General features: G+C 40.2%; 2 protein-coding genes across 5 annotated transcripts in view; one reads left to right on the top strand and one right to left on the bottom strand.

Annotated features, from left to right (window-relative positions):
- Positions 1–1,029: 1,029 nt before the first annotated feature.
- LOC118471779 (macrophage mannose receptor 1-like) lies at positions 1,030–9,178 on the bottom strand. Its single transcript, XM_035958126.2, has 6 exons — positions 9,039–9,178; positions 8,809–8,847; positions 3,170–3,553; positions 2,538–2,885; positions 2,354–2,445; positions 1,030–2,238 (listed from the first exon to the last, which is right to left on the bottom strand). The coding sequence occupies exons 1-6, from the start codon at positions 9,058–9,060 to the stop codon at positions 2,134–2,136; spliced, it is 990 nt and encodes a 329-aa protein (XP_035814019.2). The 5' UTR covers positions 9,061–9,178; the 3' UTR covers positions 1,030–2,133.
- A 2,603-nt stretch (positions 9,179–11,781) lies between these two features.
- Positions 11,782–23,931, top strand: part of LOC111583237 (zinc finger protein 260-like) — an 18,349-nt gene continuing 6,199 nt past the window's right edge. For all 4 annotated transcript variants that reach the window (XM_055007844.1, XM_055007845.1, XM_055007846.1 and 1 more), the window contains exons 1-5: positions 11,782–12,095; positions 12,746–12,833; positions 12,928–13,058; positions 14,086–14,321; positions 14,418–14,503. In XM_055007844.1, coding sequence (XP_054863819.1) covers positions 11,894–12,095; positions 12,746–12,833; positions 12,928–13,058; positions 14,086–14,321; positions 14,418–14,503 — 743 coding nt within the window. In that variant the 5' untranslated portion in view covers positions 11,782–11,893. The remainder of the gene's footprint in view (positions 12,096–12,745; positions 12,834–12,927; positions 13,059–14,085; positions 14,322–14,417; positions 14,504–23,931) is intronic.

Raw genomic sequence — 23,931 nt, forward strand, 5'->3', positions numbered from 1 at the left:
CGATCATGTGACCGTCCGGTGGCAGACCCAGAACTTGCTGGGAGGATTATATATCTCATCTGGTCTGGGAATACCTCAGGATCCCCCAGGAAGAGCTGGAAAGCGTTGCTGGTTGGAGGGACGTCTGGAATGACCTGCTTCGTCTGCTGCCTCCACGACCCAACCCCAGATAAGCGGAAGACAATGGATGGATGATCGTTGACGTAGCCCTTTGTTTAGTTTGGTTGTTTAGTCACTTCTCTTTGCTAATTTTCCTGGGTTGTCTTGTCTGATTTTGCTGCCTGCACTTGGATTTCACCTTGTAATTCCATCCATCCATCCATTATCTATCCATTGCCTTCTCCTCTGTGGGGTCGCTGGGGGACTGGAGTCTATCCCAGTTGACTTAGGGTGAAGACAGGGGACACCTGGACAGGTCTCCAGTCCATCACAGGGTCACACAGACAGACAACCAAACACACCTTGTAATTCACTTTCATAAATCAACACCTTCTTCATTAAGTCTCTGATCTCCTCCACCTCATTAGTGTCTACATCGAGGTTCTCCACAAACCTGGACAGTTTTGTTTCAAGACAAACTGAATCTATGTCCTTCCTTGACCTGTCAGAGAAACAGGACGGAGTGTTGCCACTCATTACAGGATCAGAGGCTTTTGTTTTTCTTGTTCTTTACTGCCACCAAGTGGAGCAGTCAGAACACTGCAAGAAATTATTCCAGGTTTAGTTCAAATTCAACCTTCACATTTCATCTTGACACAGAGGTAGAATCTATTCTTTAACTCGCAGATGATGTCAGCTTAGTTCGTCTGGTCAGACTTACACAACAACATCAAAGGAAATTCAGGAAATTTTACAAAGTAATGGATTTTTTCACAGAATTTATTCTGTGTCTTTTCATGAACTGACGAGATCATGTGAACAAAAGCTTTCAAACATTCAGTCTTCATTTGGATATCAGATACCTGTGAAACGAACTACACTTTTATTTTTACACATGAATATTTTATTATATTTATGATTATTATTCATTACATCTGATTGTAAATATTTCCCTTTAGTGCAAGAGCTCATGTAGCAGCTCAGCTGGTTCAGAAGCAGGTTTAGAAAGAGTTGTGGGTTTAATGCATGACTGAATATTTAAATAAAGATTCAGATGAAACTGAAAAGCCACATTTAAAATTATAAGGATACAACTGGTGATAATTTTTGTCCTTGTCAGAAAAATTTATTGAAAGCAAATCCAATATGATGAACAGAACTCAATATGATGATAACAGTTGCAAACACAGTTTTGACATAAAGAACAGATACAAGTCAGCTACAGATCTGTAGATATTTAAAAACCACACAATGAAGAATATTCACTTGGTTCTTGTTGTGGAAGGTCAGTGAAGTGGAGGCAGATCCAGAGACACACTGGAGACTCAGATGATTTAGGCTGTGAGTAAAGTTTCCTGATATCAGGAGAAGTGACACCAACAGAGCAGCAGTTCATGCAAGCAATGCCAGCATCAGTTCTGAGGATTCTCTCTGATCTTTGGGTTTAGATTGTAGATGGGAGAAGGTCAGGTTTAGATTACAGACCAACATGGAGACAACTAGTCTGCTTAGTCACATCACAATAGACAATATCTGACCTCCTGCAGTGTCTAAAGTCTGTCTAAAGGCCATTATGACCTCAGAAAGGGGAAAGAGTCATTTTTCCTTCACGACTCTCATGACCTCAGAGATTTTCTTACAAAGCTGCAATATTAAATCCTAATAATCACACATCACTCTGAAATATCCAACAACATTCTATATAAATGAATCCAGCTTTACAGGGAGACACTGATGTCTCTGCAGTTCATTACAACATTTTCACATGAGAAAGTTTTCAGAGTTTAAAAGTGTAGATTTTTACATGTATGTTGCATAAAATCACCTGTAAATCTGTCCTACGATTCATTTATCAACACAGCAACAGGATGAATAAGATATTTGTACAGTTTAATGAACAATTTACTCTGCTCTACTTCTAAACAATAAATGTCTCACATGACAGTTTGATATTTATTAGTTGCCTCTAACATGTCAACCTAAAACATAAACCTTCAAAGTAAAACAGATGGAAAGATATCCTGTAAATCCAGTTTACAGTTCATCCTTCTCTTCCTGGAAGATGGTGTTGTCAGGCTTCTTGATCCATCTAAGTTTGAAACCTGCTTTGATCCCTTTCTCTTTCATCTTCTTCTCCAGCTGAAAAACAAGTTCATTAACAGAAAGAAAAGATTTTTCTTTTGTTGTTGTTCTTTCAGATTTATGTCCCCTTAGATTTAAATGTTAAAGGAAAAATATCTCGTCTCAGACTGACCAGTTTCAGGATGGCCTCCATCACAGCAGGGTCATTCAGGTCCATTGTGGATTTCAGAGCCTTCAGCTTGATCCAAAGCTGCTGCTTTGTCTCTGTGGACAAAATGGAAATACAGATTCAATGAAAAAGAGACTTGAGTGTCAGTGGAACACAGTCAGTGTGAGTTTGTTTGAAGACAACTCACCATAGTGACACATGAAAGGAAGTTTTTGGTCACAATGATCTTCAACCCACTTTCCAGCATCAGCAGCACCGATCAAACTGGTAGCACAGTCTCCAGTTTTACCTCTTGGGCGTCCAGTCAGCCAGTTTTTGAATTCTTTCTCTGTGCCATCAGACCAAGAGGGCCAGGTTCTTCTGTACAGGCCAACAAAAGCAAACACATTTCCTGTTACAGCCTGCTGGACCCGTGTCTTCTCTTCTTCATTCCTCATGGAGGCCAGGTCTGTGTGGAACTTCCTGCAGTAGCTCTGAGCTTCCTCCCACGTCAGGTTCCTCCAGGACTTATAGACGTATCTTGGAGGAGAAGAAGCTGGCAAGAATTTTGAAAGTTCAGTCAGATTAATTTGGACACTAAAGCAATTTATTCTGATCAACAGTTTTAAAAAGTCCAATATGCATGAAATGAAATTAAGAAAAGTTTCAGATCTTCACATCTGAGTTACATCTTTGCAAGACAAAAGAAACAGTCAAAGCTGCCGTTCATTTTCTGTTTTGGGGCCTGAACACACACTTGAAGTAATAATTATACCACAGTCTGGAAAATGCACCACGTTATTGGATCACAGAAACCAAAGCAAGTAACGTTTTACTCACTGTTTGAATTGTCATAGCAGACAAAAGGGCGATGGATTGAGCATGACGTATCATACAGTTCACCTCCATATACAGCAATGCATAGCTTCAACTCATCTCTGCCATTATCTGGTTCACCAGCATTAAACCTGATATAGGGCTCATTGTTGGTTCCATAGTAGCCATCATCTCTCATCGACCACCCCCAGCTCCTAGATTTGTCATACAGACCAATCCATACTCTTCCACTGTAGTCACTGCCAGCAGCTGCAATCAGTTGAGCCACGTCTTCCATGTTGTCCACAGTAGCCAGGTCAGTGAACTTTTCTCTGCAGTGCTGTTGGGCTTCACCCCAAGTCTTCAGTTCATCAATGAATTGGTATTGATGAAGGCATGAACAGAACCCTGAAAAAGACACATTTATCACCCTGAACAACATGACAATTTGTAGCAGTGACTGTTTCTCTGTGCTGCAGCTAACAAGTCATTCACATTAAGGTTTAAGGTTTGTTTTTTTGGGTAAAATAAGCACTTTAACCTTTGAGTTTAGGTTAAAATGACTTGTTTGTGAAGGTCAGGACTCTCATCGTCTTGATGTCAACAAGTCAAATGATCACATAAATATGACAGTAAAGCAAAAATGAGACAGATGTGGATCAAACACACCCACAGGTTGGACACCAATGACTGCTGTGGACTGAAAATGCTCATCAATGAAACAAACGTGCCATATTTCCATCATCCACATGTTTGATGTATTCTCTCCTTATTAGGGTCTGAGCACATGGGTTCCTTTTCCCCATTCTTCATCGTCTTCTTCGTATTATTCTTTTTTTTTAAGTTTTTTGATACACAAATTTTAAGTCCTCAAACTATTCAAAAACACGTGAAAAGTTGCACACACACATCAGGATTCGGCCAGCACGATTCACCTACAGCTACCAGATTTGAAAGGCACATGCAGCTTGTCAGGCTGAACAAAAAAGTCAGTGACAGCCATATCCTAAACCCAAAAGGAAGTGCGGCGTTTTGAATTGTCTGCATGAAATTTCATGATTTTTACTCATTTCCAAGCATGAACTCCTCCAAGGTGGTAACTCCAAAACACTCAAATTTGGCCAGTACATTCAGCAGGCCTTAGTAAAAAAAGTTATCAAAATGTTCTACATGAGTCTGAGGGCGTGGGCATGGGCATGGGCGTGGGAATGGGCATGGGCATGGCCGTGGGCATGGACATGGGCATGGGCATGGGCATGGACATGGGCATGGCCGTGGGAATGGCCGTGGGAATGGCCGTGGGAATGGGCATGGGCATGGCCGTGGGCATGGCCGTGGGAATGGGCATGGGCATGGCCGTGGGCATGGCCGTGGGAATGGGCATGGGCATGGGCATGGCCGTGGGCATGGCCGTGGGCATGGCCGTGGGAATGGGCATGGACATGGGCATGGACATGAGCATGGCCGTGGGAATGGGCATGGGCATGGGCATGGGCATGGACAGGGGCATGGACATGAGCATGGCCGTGGGAATGGGCATGGGCATGGGCATGGGCATGGACAGGGGCATGGCTGTGGGCATGGCCGTGGGCATGGACATGGGCATGGACATGAGCATGGCCGTGGGAATGGGCATGGGCATGGACATGGGCATGGACATGAGCATGGCCGTGGGAATGGGCATGGGCATGGGCATGGACAGGGGCATGGCTGTGGGCATGGGCATGGGCATGGGCATGGGCATGGGCATGGGCATGGGCATGGACATGGGCATGGCCGTGGGCATGGGCATGGGCATGGGCATGGCCGTGGCAGCCTCTGGAAGTTTGATCCTTCGCCATGAAACATCAGGTGCTGTGTAAATGCCTTGAACATGCTCCAATCTGCCTGAAACTTTACATCTATGATCAGAGTCCTGCCCTGATCACAGCCATATGATGAAATCCATGCACAGTCTGCTGACAACAGGAAATGCCTTAAGGCTGTGGGCTGTGGCAATGCTCTCTCCTCCGGCCTGCTCTCTCCCTCTCTCTTCCAGGTGTGTGCCGTTCAGAGGCTGAGGCAGGTGTGGCATATCAGCCAATCAGCAGATTGTGGGCAGGTGGAAGTCAGCAAATCAGTCACTCCGGCTCTCCCATAAAACCCGACACCACCGGACTGTCTGTGATCCTCCAGTTATTTCTGTGAGCAGAATGGCCTGTGAAACTAACCTAGTTCTTGCTGTAATTCTGTTTTCCTTGTGTTTAGAGCTGACTTTTGTCTGCTTGTGGTTACGTGATCTTCCTGATTCCATTGTTGGTCACCTGGTTTGCCGTTCCTCTGTGGATTCTGCTCAGCCTAAAGGACCCACCTGCTATCAGTGTGTCTCTGGAAGGTGAAGTCCTACCAAGCCACCTGGAAAAGCTCCGTGCCACGTTGGACTTCTATCTACCTGCTGTGCCAACGCTGCACTAAAGGTGTGTGCCCGGCCTGGAGAGAGTCTGCTTTTCCCCATACTGGACAGTTCTCTGTCAGAGTCAGTTAAGTCATCTAGCCCTAGCAATATCAGTCTTTGAGTATTTTATCTGCTTTACAGATTGTATTTCAGCTCACTTGTGTTTAGATCTAGCAAAGTGTTTTTACCTCTGCCTGATTAGTTTGTTGAGGGTAGAATAGGATTTGGTCTGGGATTTCTGTGCAGTAATTCTGTTGGACTAGGTTTGTGTTTAGTTTAGTTTTTTCCCCTGTTCAGTTGGTTTCCTGGCCTGGTTATACCATAAGCGGGTTAACTGTAGTTTTCTGTTTTCAGGTCCTTGTAGTTGGTCCTCCTAACCTCTAGAGGTTTCCTCATTCTGTTCAGGCCATAGAGAGGTTAGGTTGTACTTCTGTTTCTGGTACCAGTTCCGGTTTAGAGTTGCAGTCCTTGTGTTTAATATTGTTGTAAATAAAGCTGTGTTGAACCGTTCATTTGTCTGCATTCCTCATTTCCTGCTTCTGAGCCTCTGAACCCGCTGTAACAGAAAAAGCATTTGACTTGGTGGGGTGGCAGTTCCTCTATAAAGTTATGGAAAGATTTGGTTTTCACAAGACGTTTAATAGGATCAGAGCATTATATACATCCCCTATGGCCAGACTCAAAGTAAATGGAGGTCTCTCCAGAACAATAAACCTGCAATGCGGCTGTCGCCAGGGCTGTCTGGCCAGCCTGTTGCTCTTTAATCTATTTATTGAGCCGCTCGCTCAAGCCATTAGACAAGACCTAGATCTACAAGGTATCATAAGAGTACAAAATATGTCTTTATGCTGATGACATTTTAGTCAGTCTTAAGAACCCAGAGTCTGGAGTTCCTAGATTAATGGATTTGTTCCAGCCATATGGAGCCTTGTCAGGCTATACTCTTAATATTTATAAGACACAAGCTTTGGTGTTCAACTTTACTCCATCAGATCTCAAAAATAATTAAGTTTAATTGGGATTCTGGTTCTATTAAATATTTAGGTGTGACATTAACAAAGGAACTATATCAGCTGTATTCTGAAAACTATATGCATACTAATAGACACATAAAAGGACTTTGACAGATGGGTCCCTCTGCCCCTGGATCTTGGTGACAGAGTAATGGCGATTTAAAAACAAATATCTTGCCCAGACTACTTTATTTGTAATTGCCCCTGAAAAAATGGAGAAACATAAACACACAAATCACAACTACTGCTTCACATACATGGAGGGATTTATCATGGAAAAACTGTGTTAGATATTTTATAACTCAAAAACAAAAGTCCAAACAGACTGGGACACAACGCAAATGCTGGAGAGGATGTGGCTATTGTGAAGCAGATCATACACACATATTCTGGGGATGCTCTATTCTTAAACCCTTCTGGAACAGTGTTCATGGTGCCGTCAGAAAAACCTTGTGTTACGATACTAAATTCACTTGCATGTCATTTTATTTGGGGGATATGGACACAAGCTTACACAAGGGTGACCAATATCTCCTAAAAATCTTAATGGCAGCGAGTAAAAACGCTGTAACAAAGCGATGGCTGTGTGGGGAACCGCCTACTATTGACAATGGGCAGCAATAATCACAAACATCCAGTGTATGGAACGCTTGACTTTAGGTTTAAGACTCCAAAAGGATAAATATGATGCTCTCTGGGGAAAATGGGACACGTACCTCACAAGAGGTAATAACCCACTTTGTTTGTGATTTATGGTCTATAAAAACAATATTATTGTCTTATGGACTCCAGTACTGTGCTCCATTCCTCTGTACCATTGCTGCTCTCAATACTGTTACACATTTGTTAATGCATGTATTTGTATCTTGTTTAGCTACTGTCTGTAAAAAAATTCTTTGACAAAATGGAAAAATAAAGGAAAAAAATTATCAAAATGTTCTCCGGAAGTCAAAGGGCGTGGCCTACAGAATTTTGATGCTTCGCCATGAAATATCAACTGCTGTTTAACTACCCTCTGCATACTCCAATCTGCCCCAAATTTAACATGACTGATCAGAGTCCTGCCCTGATCACATCCAGATGTTAAAATACATTCACAACATGTGCCACAGCGCCCCCTGCTGAATTTTAATAAATAGCCGCCGAAGCAAGTTTAACCTACCGGTACGTCTACGAAATTTGGTATGCATACGTAGCACGTCAGATCAAACAAAAAAGTCTCTGGGACCCACACTCTAAACTAAACAGGAAGTCCACCAATTTGAATTTAAGGTCAGATTTCGGGGTTTTTGCTCATTTTCAGTGACTAATTCGTCACAGGCGATGACTCCAAAAGACCTCAAATTTGGCCAGTATATACAGTATGCTTTAAGGTTGAAAATGTGTGAACATCGTCCGCATCAGTCTAAGGGCGTGGCCATAGCGGCCCTCTGAACTTGATGCTTCGCCACGAAGTAGGAAGTCTTGTGTAAATCCCCTGTACATGCTGCAATCTGCCTCAAACTTTACATGTGTGATCAGAGTCTAGCCCTGATGAATTCCATAGACCAATATACAGTCACAGTGATAGCGCCACCTGGTGGATGGACAGGACATGCTGCAAATCTAGCCTGTAAACGCACTAATCCGCCTGAAAATGTACATATGTGATCACAGGCCAACTCTTATCACATCTATAGGCCACAATACACTCTCGGTCGCAGCGGCACTCGGTGGACATTCTTGGATTCACTGACCAGCAAGGATGCAAGGACCCGTTGAACGCTGCTTGCGGCTTTAATTACACCATTTTGTTCTGCTGAAATGTTGGATTGCTAGAAGCATTCATTCACATTTTCTTTTTAGAGTCTTCTTAAAATTGTCTATATTTCGATGTATCACATGGTTGAAGTTAGTAAAATGATCGGGTTGGTAGGAGACAGATTCTTCATGCAACATGTTAGAAATCCAACAGTTGCTTGAAAAGTCCATGGAAAGAATGATGTCAAAAATCTGATGTTTTACAAATGAGAATTTGTTTTGTCACAGTGTGTGATGACAGAATTACAGTTTCATTGTATTTAAATGCTCCAAAAATATAATTATTTTACAAACATTTGCAGTTATTTTCACAGTTTTTTGCAGCTGTTAAAAGTTAAAACATTCCACCATTTTTAAACATATTTTTGTGTGTAGCAGAACAACTTTTACCATGAATCATACACATGCAGACCGACCTGATAAAAGGACGATGCACAGCAAGGCCTCATTAACACCTGAGGATAAAACACATTCATCAGAACATGTCAATACATGCAGGCATTCTGAAGTTAGACAAGATGTTGTTTGTTTCTTAATTTGCAAGAAAAATAATATCTGGGTCTGATCTGCTGGCCTATTGTATGCACTGAAGAGACTAAAATCCATTGTCTTCTGCTTTTCTCATGTTTTTAAACATATTTCTTACCTGGTCTGCAGGCTGGTGACATCTCCAAACTCTCCACTTCTTGTCTCTTTATCTAAATCTCAGAATTTTAACAATCGCTCAGATTACAGTTGCAGTGATGCCTTCATGTTTCCTCTTTCCTCCCTCTTCTCATTTGTCTTGGACTTGCTTCTTGCTCTTAAAACAAATTTTACTCCCTTGATTTGCAAAGCAATGAGTATCTCTTCTGCTGACAGCAGTAATGAGATCCACCTGCCCCATGTCATGGTATTTAGTTATTTGTTAAAGAAATAACTTCTTATTTCAGGATGATGCATGTATGGATTATTAAACAACGTGCCCTGATTTATTTTTTTTTTAAGTTATTTTTTTGGCCTTTTTTCGGCTTTATTTTCATAGGCGCAGTGAGAGAGAGACAGGAAACAGGGGAGAAGAGTTGGGGGAGGACATGCAGCAAAGGGCTGCGAGCGGAAATCGAACCTGGACAACGTGCCCTGATTTGTGGATAAAAGTCTCCCTACCCATTCCACAGAGGAGCAAGACATGATTTATGTTTTGTGTCTCCAGCTGCATCTTCCTGAAGTTTGGCATCATATAATGTCTCTCAATAGTCATTTTACATCCTTTTGTATTGATTTCCATGCAATTTTGTTCATTTTCTTTGACACATTTAACAAATTTTGCATTTATTTGCATTTGCATTTAATTACTGTCATTTGTCTGAATGCAATACAATAACAGTATATATAATAAATACATAGGTAGTTAGAGAAGGGCTCAGTGCATCCAGAGAGGTTCCCCAGCAGTCTAGGCCTATAGCAGCAGAACTAGGGGCAAACTAAAGGGACGTCAAGAGGGGAAGTGAGTTTTGCAAATGAAAACACCAGCTCACCCCGTCAGGGTCCCCCAGTCAGCCCTAACTATAAGCTTTGTCAAAAAGGAAGGTTTTAAGCCTGGTCTTAAAAATAAAGAGGGTGTCTGCCTCCAGAACCCAAACTGGGAGCTGGTTCCACAGGAGAGGTGCCTGATAACTGAAGGCTCTGCCTCCCATTCTACTTTTAGAGATTCTAGGAACAACAAGTAAGCCTGCAGTCTGAGAGCGAAGAGTTCTGCTAGGATAATATGGTACTATCAGGTCTTTAAGATATGATGGAGATTGGTTGTTAAGAGCTTTATATGTCAGAAGAAGGATTTTGAATTCTATTCTAGATTTAACAGGAAGCCAATGAAGAGAAACCAGTATAGGAGAAATATGATCTCTCTTGCTAACTCCCGTCAGTACTCTGGCTGCAGCATTTTGGATCAGCTGTAGATGTTTCAGAGAGCTATTGGGACAACCTGATAATAAGGAATTACAGTAGTCAAGCCTAGAAGTAACAAATGCATGGACTAGTTTTTCTGCATCACTCTGAGACAGGATGTTCCTGATTTTCACGATATTTCTCAGGTGGAAAAAGGAAGTCCTACAGATTTGTTTTATGTGTGAGTTAAAGGACATGTCCTGGTCAAAGATAACACCGAGGTTCCTCACAGTAGTACTGGAGGCCAATGTAATGCCATCCAGAGTAACTATATGCTTTGAAAGCAATTCTCTAAGATGTTTGGGGCCAAATACAATGACTTCAGTCTTGTCTGAATTTAGTAGTAGGAAATTATAGGTCATCCAGGTCTTTATATCCTCAAGACAATCTTGCAGTCTGGCTAGCTGATTAGTTTCATTTGGCTTCATAGATAAATACAATTGAGTGTCGTCAGCGTAACAATGGAAATTAATACAGTGCTTCCTAATAATATTGCCTAAGGGAAGCATGTATAATGTGAACAGTATTGGTCCTAAGACAGAACCCTGAGGAACTCCATGATTAACCCTAGTATGCTCAGAAGAGTCATTGCTGACATGCACAAACTGGAACCTGTCTGATAAGTAGGATTTAAACCAGTCCAGTGCTGTCCCTTTAATGCCAATAGAATGTTCTAGTCGCTGTAATAAAAGTTTGTGGTCGACTGTATCAAATGCCGCACTAAGGTCCAACAAAACCACAGCAACTAGTGGTGGTAATGAATGTGTTCCACATTATGTCGTCTTTCTTCAGAGGGCAAATTTAAATAGTCACCCAACCACAGTTCTGGAAAATATTGCATTGTGGAAAGTGGTCTAAGTGAAGGTAACTGATAGTTGTTCAACAAAAAGGCCGCTTCAGGTCACAGACTGTGGTTCTGTGCTTCGTTGATCAATGCAAACCAGATGTAAATCCACCTGCCCTCACCTGATGCAACCAGTTTTGCTAACATAAGGTGATATCTGATTCCCTGTTGGGATACGTGAAGAGACAAAACATAAATGAAAAATGAATGTAGACAAGCATTATGGATGTACATTTCAAAAGACTCTTCATCAGTCACTGAGGCAACGCTGACTAATAACATGTTGTTTTCTGTACCACTGGTTTCCACAGTTTTTAGCCCCAGCTCTCAGAATAACAGAGATTCGTGACTTCTACCATTGCTGGAGTTGAAACATGCAAATGCGACTTTTTGGTCACTTTCTGTCAACATCCCGAGCTTAAAAATGAAAACAATGTGAACTGGCAACATGTTTTGTTTTAAAGTTATTTTTATATGTTTTTAAATAATTATATACATGTATTTGTGTGCATAGTTGATGTTTTCATCGATGAAACCAAAACTCCAGCTTCTGTAAATGAAGAAAAGGTTCAGAAGGTAGCGGAACCTTTGTCTCTAGTGGTTTCTAGTCGGATGACGTTTACGCACGCACCTAAGCAGGAAGTGAGTAAAGGTAGCAATCGGTGCGATGGAAGTCGATTTAAAATGTCTTTAAAATAATAAAAGTTCGGTATTTAAAGGTGATTTGGGTGATGGATGGAGGTTTGACCAAAGCCGCGGCGCTGCGGCGGGTTGTGACCGACAGACTCTCCGCCGCCTCCCGGGACATTTTAGCGGCGCTGGACAGGATCCTAGCCGAATACGAGGCGGAGGCTTCGGGCTTCAGACGGGAGATCGACCGGCAGAAGAGACAGCTGGAGCTGCTGCAGCCTCAGGTCGCCCTCAGCGCTGCCGGTCGGTTCATCATTTCATGGCTTAAAATCCAGCTCAGATTTAGTGTGGAGAGGCGCCGTCGCGCCGAACTCCATTCAAATACTGTTTAAGTAAAAGTTTATTTGACTGACAACTCATTTTCAGGCACCGTGTCAGAAAATGAAACACAAGTAATTAATAAACACGACTTACTCTTTAATTCGGCCTAGCTATAATTGACCCAGAGCATACTGAGATTTTTTTTAATTTGGCATTGCCTTTGTGTTCCCGTTACAGACTTGGATTGTACACCTGGGGGAAGTTTAAGGGAGTTGCACACTAAACACGGCAGTGGGTTCTTAATGCATGCGAGATTTACAGCTACACACCAATGATGCTTTTAATCCGGTTAAATGTTGTTTTCTTGTGTGTATAATTTAATTATAGCGGAATTTTGAATTGCAGATTTTTTTAATGGAGTTTGGCACAGGGGATGTAAATTCAAGCGGAACATCCTGGACAGGCTTCACATATTCTGCTGCCTCTAGGAGTGACAACAATACTACTAATAATAATGTTATTAATATTAGTAATACTACCTGTAGGATTTACTCAGGTTTTCAAAATAAAACCCCAACAATCGCACATTTTTTCCAGATATATGAAATGGAAATAATGACTGATGATTCCAGGTGTGAAGCGCAGCAGGAGCTTCATCTCTGCTGAGGAAGAGGAGGCTGAAGATGAAGAGTCCAGTGAGAACCTGACGGGTCCATCAAGGTTCCTACTTAAACAGCACATATTAAAATGACCAATTCTGACTTTTTTAATGAATTAGAGCCTAACTAACCCGCAGCTGCTCTTTATTTCGCAGATCTTTACCCTCCAGATGTCAGTATGACAGAAAGAAACCCAGCAGACCTCAGATCAGAGAGCAACAGAACCACATCGACTTCAGGATCTGCGTCCTGGACGACTCCAACACCGGCGTACTCTCAAAAAATGGTGATTTTAAGGAGGTTATCCCTCACATTGTGATTTCATTGGCACCCCAGATTCTTCCTCATCTGACCTACAGAAAACCTATCCAGGAATTAGTCTGATTCTTGGACCCTGTGAGCATTTTCAACCCCATGTTCATTCCAAATCAGGACCAGACACACTGTTTATCACAAACTGAATGATAAACCCCTCAGTGACGTGTTTGCTAGTGTGCACATGTAAAACTGAAGAGATTCATCCCATAGTCGGCTCCTGATTCTTTGCAGCGGTTCCTTAAATTATGCAAGATTTCCGTGTTTCACTGTTTTCCAACCAATAAAAACATGGCAACGTTTTCTGTAATGCCATGATTATGTTGAAGCTCTCAAATATCTCAAAACATGGTAAAGATTCCGCTTAAACTGTTGGTTTTGGTGTGTTTTTTCCCTCCAGAATTTGGCTTCTGATAAACCACAATAAACAGAAACTGTTGTAGATCAGCTGCAGTACTTGATTGTTCTACCAGATGGCACCTTTACTATTGAATGAGACTAAGATAGAACTTCAGTAGAATAAATGCAGTGCTTCATGGAAAAACACTAAGATGTAAATTGACACATTAGTAAAAATCAAACTAAGTAAGCTAGAGTAGGAAAGTATGAAGTAAAACTGGGTATTGTACTTAAGTAGTATAGTATTACATACGATAAATACTGCACAGAAAAATCAAATATTGCACATGAAACTGGATTCTTGCACGTGATAATGACAGTAATGGAGATGTAAACGCCAATAAGTCAAGCGTACCTCCCTGATGCTAACTGCTAACTGTAGCAGTTGTGATGAAGGTTGTAAACCATTGTCTGGTTTAGCAGGCTGCCTCAGGCTAATGCTAGCGACACACAGCTAGGTTATTTAAGTGCTAACGCAGACCGGCGTATTTGATTGGTTTATTGTTGTGTTTTGACCCGCTGCAGCTTCAAAAGGTTTTGGCTCAAACCCTAAAAAAGAATGAAAAACTAATCTGGCTGCTGGTTTGTCTCCTCGTCAGCGCTGAAGAAATGTCCAATCTTGGACCTGAAGTGTCCTCGAGGTCTGCAGGAGGCCGACTTCCTGGACCTGCTGAGATCCGCCTCCGCTCAGCTCGACAAACCTTTCGACATCCTGATGTCGGACCAAAGGCGGAGATTACAGCCTGTGAGGGTGAAGACGCTGACGGCCGAGGAGATCCTCAGTGATGTCGGCTGCATCGGACGGAAGACGCCGATGCTCTACGTCCGACTGAAGGTAGTTTGGTTTATAGTTTTGGTGGTCTTTCCTGATTGTTTTTAAAGAATGTAATGTTTTTTTTAACTCCTTGATCCTTGTTTCTTCTTATATTAGAGTCAAGATGAAGTGATTCTTCCTCTGCAGACTCCAAACAGCAGCTTGGTCACGTCAACATGTGAGGAACCGAATCAGCAAACCAGGTGAGTCACTGAGCACTTGGCCGAAAGTCTATGGATGTCATAGACTCCCCCCCCCCCCAGTCGGACGATGTCGCGCAATTGGTATTCGCCTCGTGAATTCGCCCGTGTCCCCCGTCGGCCATTACTATAGGAACCAATCGTAATATCCCCCAGCTCCCGTCACCCGTTACTATAGGAACCGATCCACTGTTCCCTCTAAGCTGCGCGCGTGCGCAATTGCGCACCGCTGACACGGTCTCCGCGCACAGAAAATCTGCGCTGCGCACACACAAAAAAAATCCCACCTAAATTGTAAATAAAATAAACACGTAACAATTCATTCTGTGCTATTTTTCAATGTGAGTCAGTGAGTGACCGGTGACTGGCTGCTGCAGCCAATGATGCGATTCACATACGTATTTACCATAGACTGTATATAATGGTATTTACGCAGCTAATCAACGTCAGGCGTCCTTATGTGCAGCCATCGTTGTTCTCATAGATATGAATGAGTAGATAGGACACGCCCCTTTGAGCTGCGTACAACAGCGAGGCTAAGCTAGTGGGGGAAAAGTTTCAGTGCATTCCGTTGATGTAGACGGCGTGAAAACGGAAACAACAAGAATGCCGGCTCACTGTGCTGCATACAGTTACACACTGCGTCGTACGATTGAGACAAGGAAACTTGGAATGACTTTTTAAAGGTAAGAATAGTTTTTGGCTCTTTTTTCATTATGAAATCTTGTTGAGAGCTTCCAGTCTATGAGAGCTAACTAGTTAGCCACCGGCAAAACACAAAGGCGAGCTAGCAGCTTGACAGCCAAATACCAGACGATTAATAGTAGCTGTAGTATAGTTGTACAAGCAGTAGTAGTAATACTAAAAGTACAAGCAATAGTAGTAGTATAAATAGCTGTTCTACTTGTAGAAATAGTATCAGCATTTGTAATAGTATTACAAGTTGTAGTAGCAGTGCCAGTATCAGCAGCAGTAGTTACTGTACTACCACTACTACTAGTAGTAGTCACATTGCTATTACTACCACCAATACTACCAATAGTAGTTATGAAGCCTAACTCATGTATATCCAGATTACCATCTATGTTCTTCCCCCAAACCAATTTTATAATTGGGATTACAGGCAGTTCTTTAGGACTGCTCTCAAATAATTGAAATATTACTAAACAAGGTTATACTTATCAAATTAAATAGCTCCAGTCTCCAGTATATTGGCTAATTTGGTTCTTTGTACTTAATTTCTGAGCATGATTTCTTTTTAAATATGTTGTGTACAGACTTATTTACTTCTCTGTCTACTTTTTTTTTACTCCATGTAGGTTTCCCAGAGACTATGGGCTGAGGAGGAAGTAGGAAGTAGCTCTGAGGAGAGAGGAGTTTGCTGCACATGATGAGTGGGTGCTCTGCAGTGATCATTTTAAACCTGTGAGTTTGACAGGGCTGGGCAGGTTTGTCGGCTTAGACCTGGTGTCATTCCATCAGTGTTAAACTTCCCGGCTCATCTTGGAAGAGTACGTGCCAGAAAGACCACGACCAAGCAGCCTTGAGATCTTAGGCAGTGTCTCCCTGAGGTGGGTGTCAACAGTGTTCACAGTCAGGTCTGTGGTAATCCCGTCAAAAAACAAAACAGAAAAAAATCAAGATTATAAATCAACATGTAACCAAAGCACTCTGTGTATAACGCCATAGTATAGGATGTAGTTCAGAAAGTGTCAAAGTATAGTATACTTTACTCAAGAATAACATAGTATGGCCTGTAGTTCATAGTACAGCATGTCGGCAAAAAAACCCCATAGATTATTATGTGGTTCAAAAAGCGCAAAATGATAGGATGTTGCCTAAAATTGTCATGTATGATGTGTGGTTCAAAAAATGTCATAGTGCAATATATTGTCAAAATAGTATGTAATTCAAGAAAACAGAGTATAATATGTCGTCTAAAAAAATGCCATAGAATAATATTTCATTGCACAAGTAAAAGTATAGTAACTTTTAAAACTGTTCAAATTCTTATATGTTACTAAAAAACAACAAAAAAAACTAAAACAAAAAAAACGTCAGTAATATGTCACTTAAAAAAGCCTATAGTATAGCGTGTCGCCCAACAAACATCATAGTATAGCATGTCACTCTAAAAACGTCACAGTATAGCCTTTAGTCCACAGCTGTCAGTAGGTGAGGAGCCACACAAAAACAGTCCAAACGCTGGTTTCCAGAGGGTTAGACGAGAATTTATTTGAAAGAGTAAGTTTACAACAACACAACATGTGAGGGGGTTAAAAACAAATGGGTGTTAGTAAAATAAAAATAAATAAACAGAGCTAAAAGTGAACTTCCTGTTGACATTAATGGACATTCCAACCAGGAACAAAGTAAAAGATAATCAATACAAAAAAAACTCTTCCTGTTCACCTCTTAAAACCCAAAAACACACCGCAGTAGCACCCTAAACTAAAACTACCAATGGGTTCCCTGTTTTCCTTTCTGAACAATTCAAAGGTCCCTCTCTATCTCCCCACACATCCACCAACCACTGGAACACATCTCCAATGTTCTGCTGGACCAGCTCAGCTTCCCCTCAGAAGAAGTGGTGCCACCTGCCAGATGAAGGAGCCTTTTGAGAGGCAGCTGGCATCGTGATTGGACTGTACTTTGGTCTGTTCCAATCCAGCTTCAGCTCCAGAGACGGCAGGCGGGACGAGTCAACGGAGGCCTGGTGGACGAAGGCATGCAGCTGAGTACAATCCAGAAAACAACAGAGGAGGAGTGCAGCAGCCCAGAGCCAGAACAACCAGAGTAGCATCGTATGTCTCTTAGAAAACATCATAGTATAGCCTTTGCTATGAAAAAACACCATCATATACATCGTAGATTGTACAAATAACAAGTCAAAGGAAAGAGACATACATTGTAGAATTGTAGCAATTGTGGGCTGACTGATTTACTGATTATCAGTATTTTATTTTTTACTGATTTACGGTAATAAATACATTTAAAAATGGCGCTACTTTGGCTCTGAACCTTTATCTACCTGTGGTCGCTCTGTCTTCTGGAGTGATTTGATTGGTTATACGTCACGAATAAAACTCCTTTAACTTAACATCTGTAAACAAAACAAAAACGTATCAACAAAGTTTTCTGTTAGAGTTTGTGTTCTTCTAAGTTTAACTCAAGATTTTAAATACTTTCATTTACTGCAAATGAATATCTGCTCCAAATGTCTCACTAATAATCATTATCAGCCTTAAAAACCCACAAAACACCCCTCTATACTGGACCACACTTAGTACAGTCCGGTTCCCCCTTCTATAAATCTGCTTGGAATCTTCCACTTCCTGTTTGCCAAAGTGGCCTTCTACCTGGACAGGTTTTGTTGGAGCTCATGCAGCAAACATTTTGGGTAACTGCACTTTAATATGGATGGATGACACTGAATTAGAGTCTGTTTTAATGAGACTGAGTTAAGATGTGTAGCTCTGTCATTAAATAGGAAATTATTTCTCAGAATTCACAGAGAAAAGTCTGAAATGTTTGCTAGGTTAGCGTCCCACATGTTCTTTGGCTCAGCTAAAGCTAACTCTCCAACTTCTGGATCTCTTGAGTTGCTTGTTGTTAAAATATCTTGCTAGAGGTGCTGAAGCTCAGAAAGTCTGAGATGTTTGTTCAGAATCAGCTCATTCTCAAGTCTTATCTGAACTGTCCTCTTTTGTTTGAACTTTCCCTAAACTTAGGAGTTAATGACAGAGCAACACATCCAGACTCAGTCTCATTTATGTAGAGATTAAACTTCAGTGTCATTCATTGATGTTAAAGTGCAGTTTTTCAAATGTTTGTTGCACATGCTCCCGACCAAACCAGTCCAGGTGGAAGACGATGTGAAGAGAAAGCTCCAGAGGAAGAATATCACACATTTACGTTGGAAATAAATGTCCTTTAATTAGACATTGTCATGCAAACGTTGGATTTCCCTTTAATGATGTTCAAATCTTTGAGCACTTTGCTGATGTTTGTTTCTAAGTGTTTTTTGACACTTGGCCCCAAAGATTAAAACCTTTTACGGCTCACAAGCTGCAACAATTCACACATTATCAACTATCTTTCTGACTAAACTAAGATAAAAAGTGAAAAACTGCCTGATTCCTGCATCATGAATGTAAATCTTTTTGTTTTTATGAAAGTAAACTGAATAAATTTGTGTTTGACATTTTATAAACCAAAACAAGAAATGAATTAGTGGAGAAAACAACCAACAGATTAATGGTCAAAGAAAATGTGTTTTCCAACATATGTGGCTGAATTACTCCAACATTACAAGATACATACAATTTTAATTCTATTTTATTTATATAACGCCAATTACAGCTCAGATTGTCTCAAGACACTTTATTTTTATATTTTTTGTCATATTAAAATATGACAACGTAAGAAATTTAAACCTCTTGACTAATCCAATTTATTATTTGGTTTTTAAGAGACTAATCGACAACTAAAATAACTTTCTCCACTAAAACTAATAAACATGAGGTCAAATAGAAGCAACAGTTTTAAATACTGCAGTCCCACGACGACAAGAATAAAGTTTGTCAACAAAAACTAAATCTGCTGGTGGATTCCATTAAAGTCCTAACAAATGATAATAAAGTGTGATACTAAAGGATTGTGGTGCTAAAAATGTCACAGTAAAGATATCAAGTTGAACATGTGGATGGAGGTTGATAAAAGTTGACCTCCCTTCATTTCTCTGGAGCGACACCATGGATTTTATGGATGCTGGTTAAAGACCTGCTCTTCTAGTGGTCTTCCTTCTAGTGGCTGTAAAAAGTCAGTCCATCCTGGCCGACTTCAACACCTCTTCATGACAACTTGTTCTGCCTTCGACCTCGTGGAAACTCCAGAAACTCGGGAAAACCCGTGGAGACTCGAAGAACTCGTCGGGTGGGGGAAGGTGTGGTGGGTGGTGAGGGGAGGTGGGGGAGTAGAGGGGGGAGGCCGCCACCCACCTCCCCACCTACTCTCCGCCCTGACTCCACCCAGACTCCGCCTTGGCTCCTCCCATGTGGTCACTTGAGGAACTACGATGCCAAAGGGACGACGAATTTATTTCTTTGTATCTGATCTGTAGCTCAGTGAGTTAAGGATTTGCCTGTGGAGCTGCAGGTCGCTGGTTCAAGACCAGACACTTCTTAAATTATTATCAAAATTCTGACAAAGACAAAGAAAAGTGCCGGTGGCGGGTCTCGAACCTGCGACCTTCCACTTGGTAGTCCTCTTCTTATCCTCCTGAGCTACTCGCTCAGATACTAATTTTACTTTTTTTTGCGCATTTATCATCTATTTTTTGTCATTTTCGACTTTTTTTTTAACTTGAGTCTCGACTCGACCGTTTTTCTCAGGAGGTTGGACTTCAGCCTTTGTTCTGGAGGGTTGAACCCTCAGTTCCAAGACTTTCCAAAGCCTCCACACCTCCCGAGTCCTCAGGACCTGAGCTTTCACACAGTCTGAGGGCTGAAATTTTCTAAGTCCCACAGTAGTTCTCTGTTAGTTTGAACCTTCAGACAGTCCAAGGACTGAAAATTTCTAAGTTCCTGAGTAGTTCTCTGTTAGTTTGAACCTTCAGACAGTCCAAGGACTGATATTTTCTAAGTTCCTGAGTACTTCTCTGTTAGTTTGAACCTTCAGACAGTCTGAGGACTGAAGTTTTAGAAGTTTCTCAGTACTTCTCTGTTAGTTTGAACTTTCTGGTTAACAGAAGCCTTAAAACTTGTGACCATGAGTCTTGATTTCACATTTAGATCATCCATCTGAGTTCTTCGCAGACCTTCACCTGTGGGTTTTTTAGAAATCCTTAACAAACTTTGATTCTCTTCACTGAACAGTAAAGTTTGTGGAGATCAGAAGGTAACATTAGTTTGATCCATGCCTTCAACTACTATTAGACTTTATCTGGAAAGCAGTTTTCTGAAATGAGTTCTTAGTAAATCTGTCCACAATCAAACCAAGAACATAGAAAGAGGAAATGTTTGAAGAAACAACGTGATGTTTTCATTTCAGACTAGAAAACGCTTTAAGAACTTCTGTTTTTGCTCTTTTTGATCATTTTATTGTCTCTTCTGTTTAATTTGATCTTCTAAAATCTAACTGGTGTCTTTTCAAATGTTTTGTCTTTAGTTTGATTCTTCTTAAACGTTTAGTTTTGCTCTTTTCTCACCTTTTATTCTTTTCTAATGTCTGATTTGATTTCTAAATGTTTTGTCTTTTTAATGTTTAATTGTTTTTTCAAATGCTTTATCGGCTTGTTTGAGTTTCTTTTTCTTTCCCAATATTTAATGTTTCGATTAAATCTTTAAGGTTTTTCTTTTTAAATGTTTTACCACCTTTTAATGTTTAATTTTCTTTTTAAATGCTTCATTGTATTTTCTGTTTAATTCCTATTTGAAGTTTTATTGTCTTTAAGATGTAGTTTTTCTTAACATTTAATTTTTTAATTAAATGTTTTGTCTTTTATATATAGTTAGTTATATATAGTTAAACATTAAATACAATTAAATTATATTAAACAGACAAAATATTTAATTAGATAATTCAACAAGATACAATACATGTAAGTATGAAATTCAAAAAAAATTTAAAAATACAAATATTAAAAATTACAGATAAAATATTTTCCACAATTAAACATTTAAAAAATACAATTAAACAAGAAGAATATTAAACATCTTTAAAAATGCAAAACATTTAATTAGATTATTAAACCTTTAAAAAGACAAAACATTTAATTAAAAAATTAAATGTTTAATTAGAAAATTACATCTTAAATTTCTTCAATCTTTTTAATAATAAAACTTTTAAAAAGTTTTATTGTATTAATTTTTTCCCTTTCATTTAATTGCTTTTTGTTATGTAGTTTATTTCTTTAATCATCTTTTTATATCAAGATTTTAACCCCAACCTTAAAAATGAAACAAACCCTTAAATCACAATGAAAATACTGCTGTTGTCACAATCATGAGTTAGTCAATTATTCAGTTTATCAATTCAACTTTATTTGTTTAGCACCTTTTACACAGATGACAAAACTAAACAAGCAAAGAGAAAAAAAACTATGCTAAAACTATGATTAAAACTCAATAACAAATTTAAAAAAAGATTTAAAATGGTAATAAAATATGTTGTGTTCAGGGGATGGAGGGAGTTTATTGAAGTCTTCTTGGGCTCACATGGGAAATCATTTAAAATATAAACTTGATATTCAGTCTAAGGAAACTGCAGAGCGACAGAAGAACCAACAATATCTCCTGTTTTCTCCTTTAATGAGTCGACTCTTCTTGTGCTTTCAGACCAAAGAACTACAGACTCTTCACAACCTGCTCAAACTCTTGGTACAGGACCTCACCACACGGGTCAAGAAGGTTTCCATCTCATTTCTACTCTGAAGCTCACCTTCTCCTGCTCAAACTGCTGACAAATGTTTCTGCTGCTCTAAAGTCTGGTCTCCAGAACTTCCTAAAAACTCTCAAAGTCTCTTCTGCTGCAGGTTGCTTTGTAGAACTGTTCCAGAAAACCTCACTAAACCACATGGAGGGGCCTCAAGATAGTCGTCCAAATGAAACCGTACAAAAACCAAACGAGCACAACCCAAACGCTAAAGTCTCCTGCAGCCTACCAGAGAACCTCTGAGAACAGAGAATCAGGACAGGAACTCTTACCTTCTGGACAACCAACGCTGGTTCTCAAACAAGAATACAGAATGTGTCTGACCAAAAACCTCTGAAGACTCACTACAGCCAAGATAAAGACACAACTCAGCTGCAGCAAATCCACTAATCACTGCACACATTAGCACCATGTGCTAACTGTGGCTAAAGAACCACATTTACCAAGACAACAATCCAGTACAAAGCCCTAAAACACACCAAGAAACACATTAAAGACGATTTTACTGCTGGAAGCTGCAAGCCAACGTCTAAAGAACAAACTCAAGCAACCGGAGCCAAACCCGGTTCTGTGGTGAAGAGAAGCAGAGGAAATGTTTGTCTGCAGCTAAATAAAGCAGGAAGACAGTGAGCTGCTCAGGTGTTCCTGATAACACCAAGCTGCTCAGGTGTTCCTGATAACACCAAGCAGCCACCTGGACAGCCAATAGGAACACAGCTTCCTGGAAGTCCAGAGGGCTGGCTTAGTGAAGGAAATTTAGTTTAAAGTTGAAGCAGAAAGTTGACAAAGAAAGTTGAAAACCACCTTCTGATCCCTGAAATCTCTGAGTTTTCACACAAAGAACGCCTGAACATGTCAAACTGGTTCCATAGTAGAACCCTCATTGTAAAAACATCATAGTATGGTGTGTTGCTCAAAAACCATTAGGACCCGGCTGTCAGGGGACAAACATGTAAGAAACATGAGAACAGAGAGAACCCAACCAGTAGGTCACAGTTTATCATCATCTAATCATCTCCTGAAGTCCATATGGTGAGAGACATCAGTATCTGGTTGTTCATTTACCAGAGGATGCTTAGAATCATGCTGATGTGGTCTGTACTCTACAGTATTTTAGTGACTCAATAAATGCCTAAGTTGTTTTTTTTAAATGCTTTTTAGTTTTTAATAAACATTTAATAGCCTATATGTAATCAATAAATGGCCTTTGCCTATCTTAAGAAAAATTCACTCAGAACTCTGATATGTTAACAGTACTAAATAAATCAATAAATACATGCATACACACAAAAATAAGTTAATACATTAACTGTGTTAAGATAAGATTTAGATTTAAAAAAAGTTGTTTATGTTCTTGCAGAATCCAGTATTGCTCACTGGTTGGTCATTACATTTTGTTAGTTTGATTTCACAGTTTAAAATGATGCCACCTCTTTTCAGACAGAACCTGTGATAATAAAACAATACAAAATTTTTAGTTCCGTGTTAATAAAGAACTTAAAGCTTTAAGTATGGCTAAATGCTTTTTTCAAAATTAAATATATCACTCCTTAGGTGGTAGTGGCCCCAAGTTCAGTAAAGTTGGAAAGATATTCACAGATTTGGACTTCCAGCATCAATAACTCATTAGATATAGGTTGTGAAAACATAAACGGTGCCTCTTTCCCATTGTTGCAAGGCAGACAATGTGCTACAAGCCCAGTTTTATCAAAAGTAGCTGTCTTTCAAGCTACAGGAATAACATTGGTGTCTATGGAGTGAACAGGGTCCGTCTGCAATTTGCAAAACCGCTGCAACAGTAAAGAGAGACAAATATTCAATAACTTCACTCTTATACATTGTAGTGTCACTAAAATCACTGCAGCCTTCAACTGGCTCCTGTTGACAAAGTGTTTTAACAGAAATGTAAATGCTGTAATTTGATTCTTTTAATGAACCATGTAACTTGAATGGATGTGATGCTGGTGTGACCACAGTGAACACGTCTGATGTTGCTC

This window comes from Amphiprion ocellaris, chromosome 23, assembly GCF_022539595.1.
Source record: "Amphiprion ocellaris isolate individual 3 ecotype Okinawa chromosome 23, ASM2253959v1, whole genome shotgun sequence".
Lineage (NCBI taxonomy): Eukaryota > Metazoa > Chordata > Actinopteri > Pomacentridae > Amphiprion > Amphiprion ocellaris.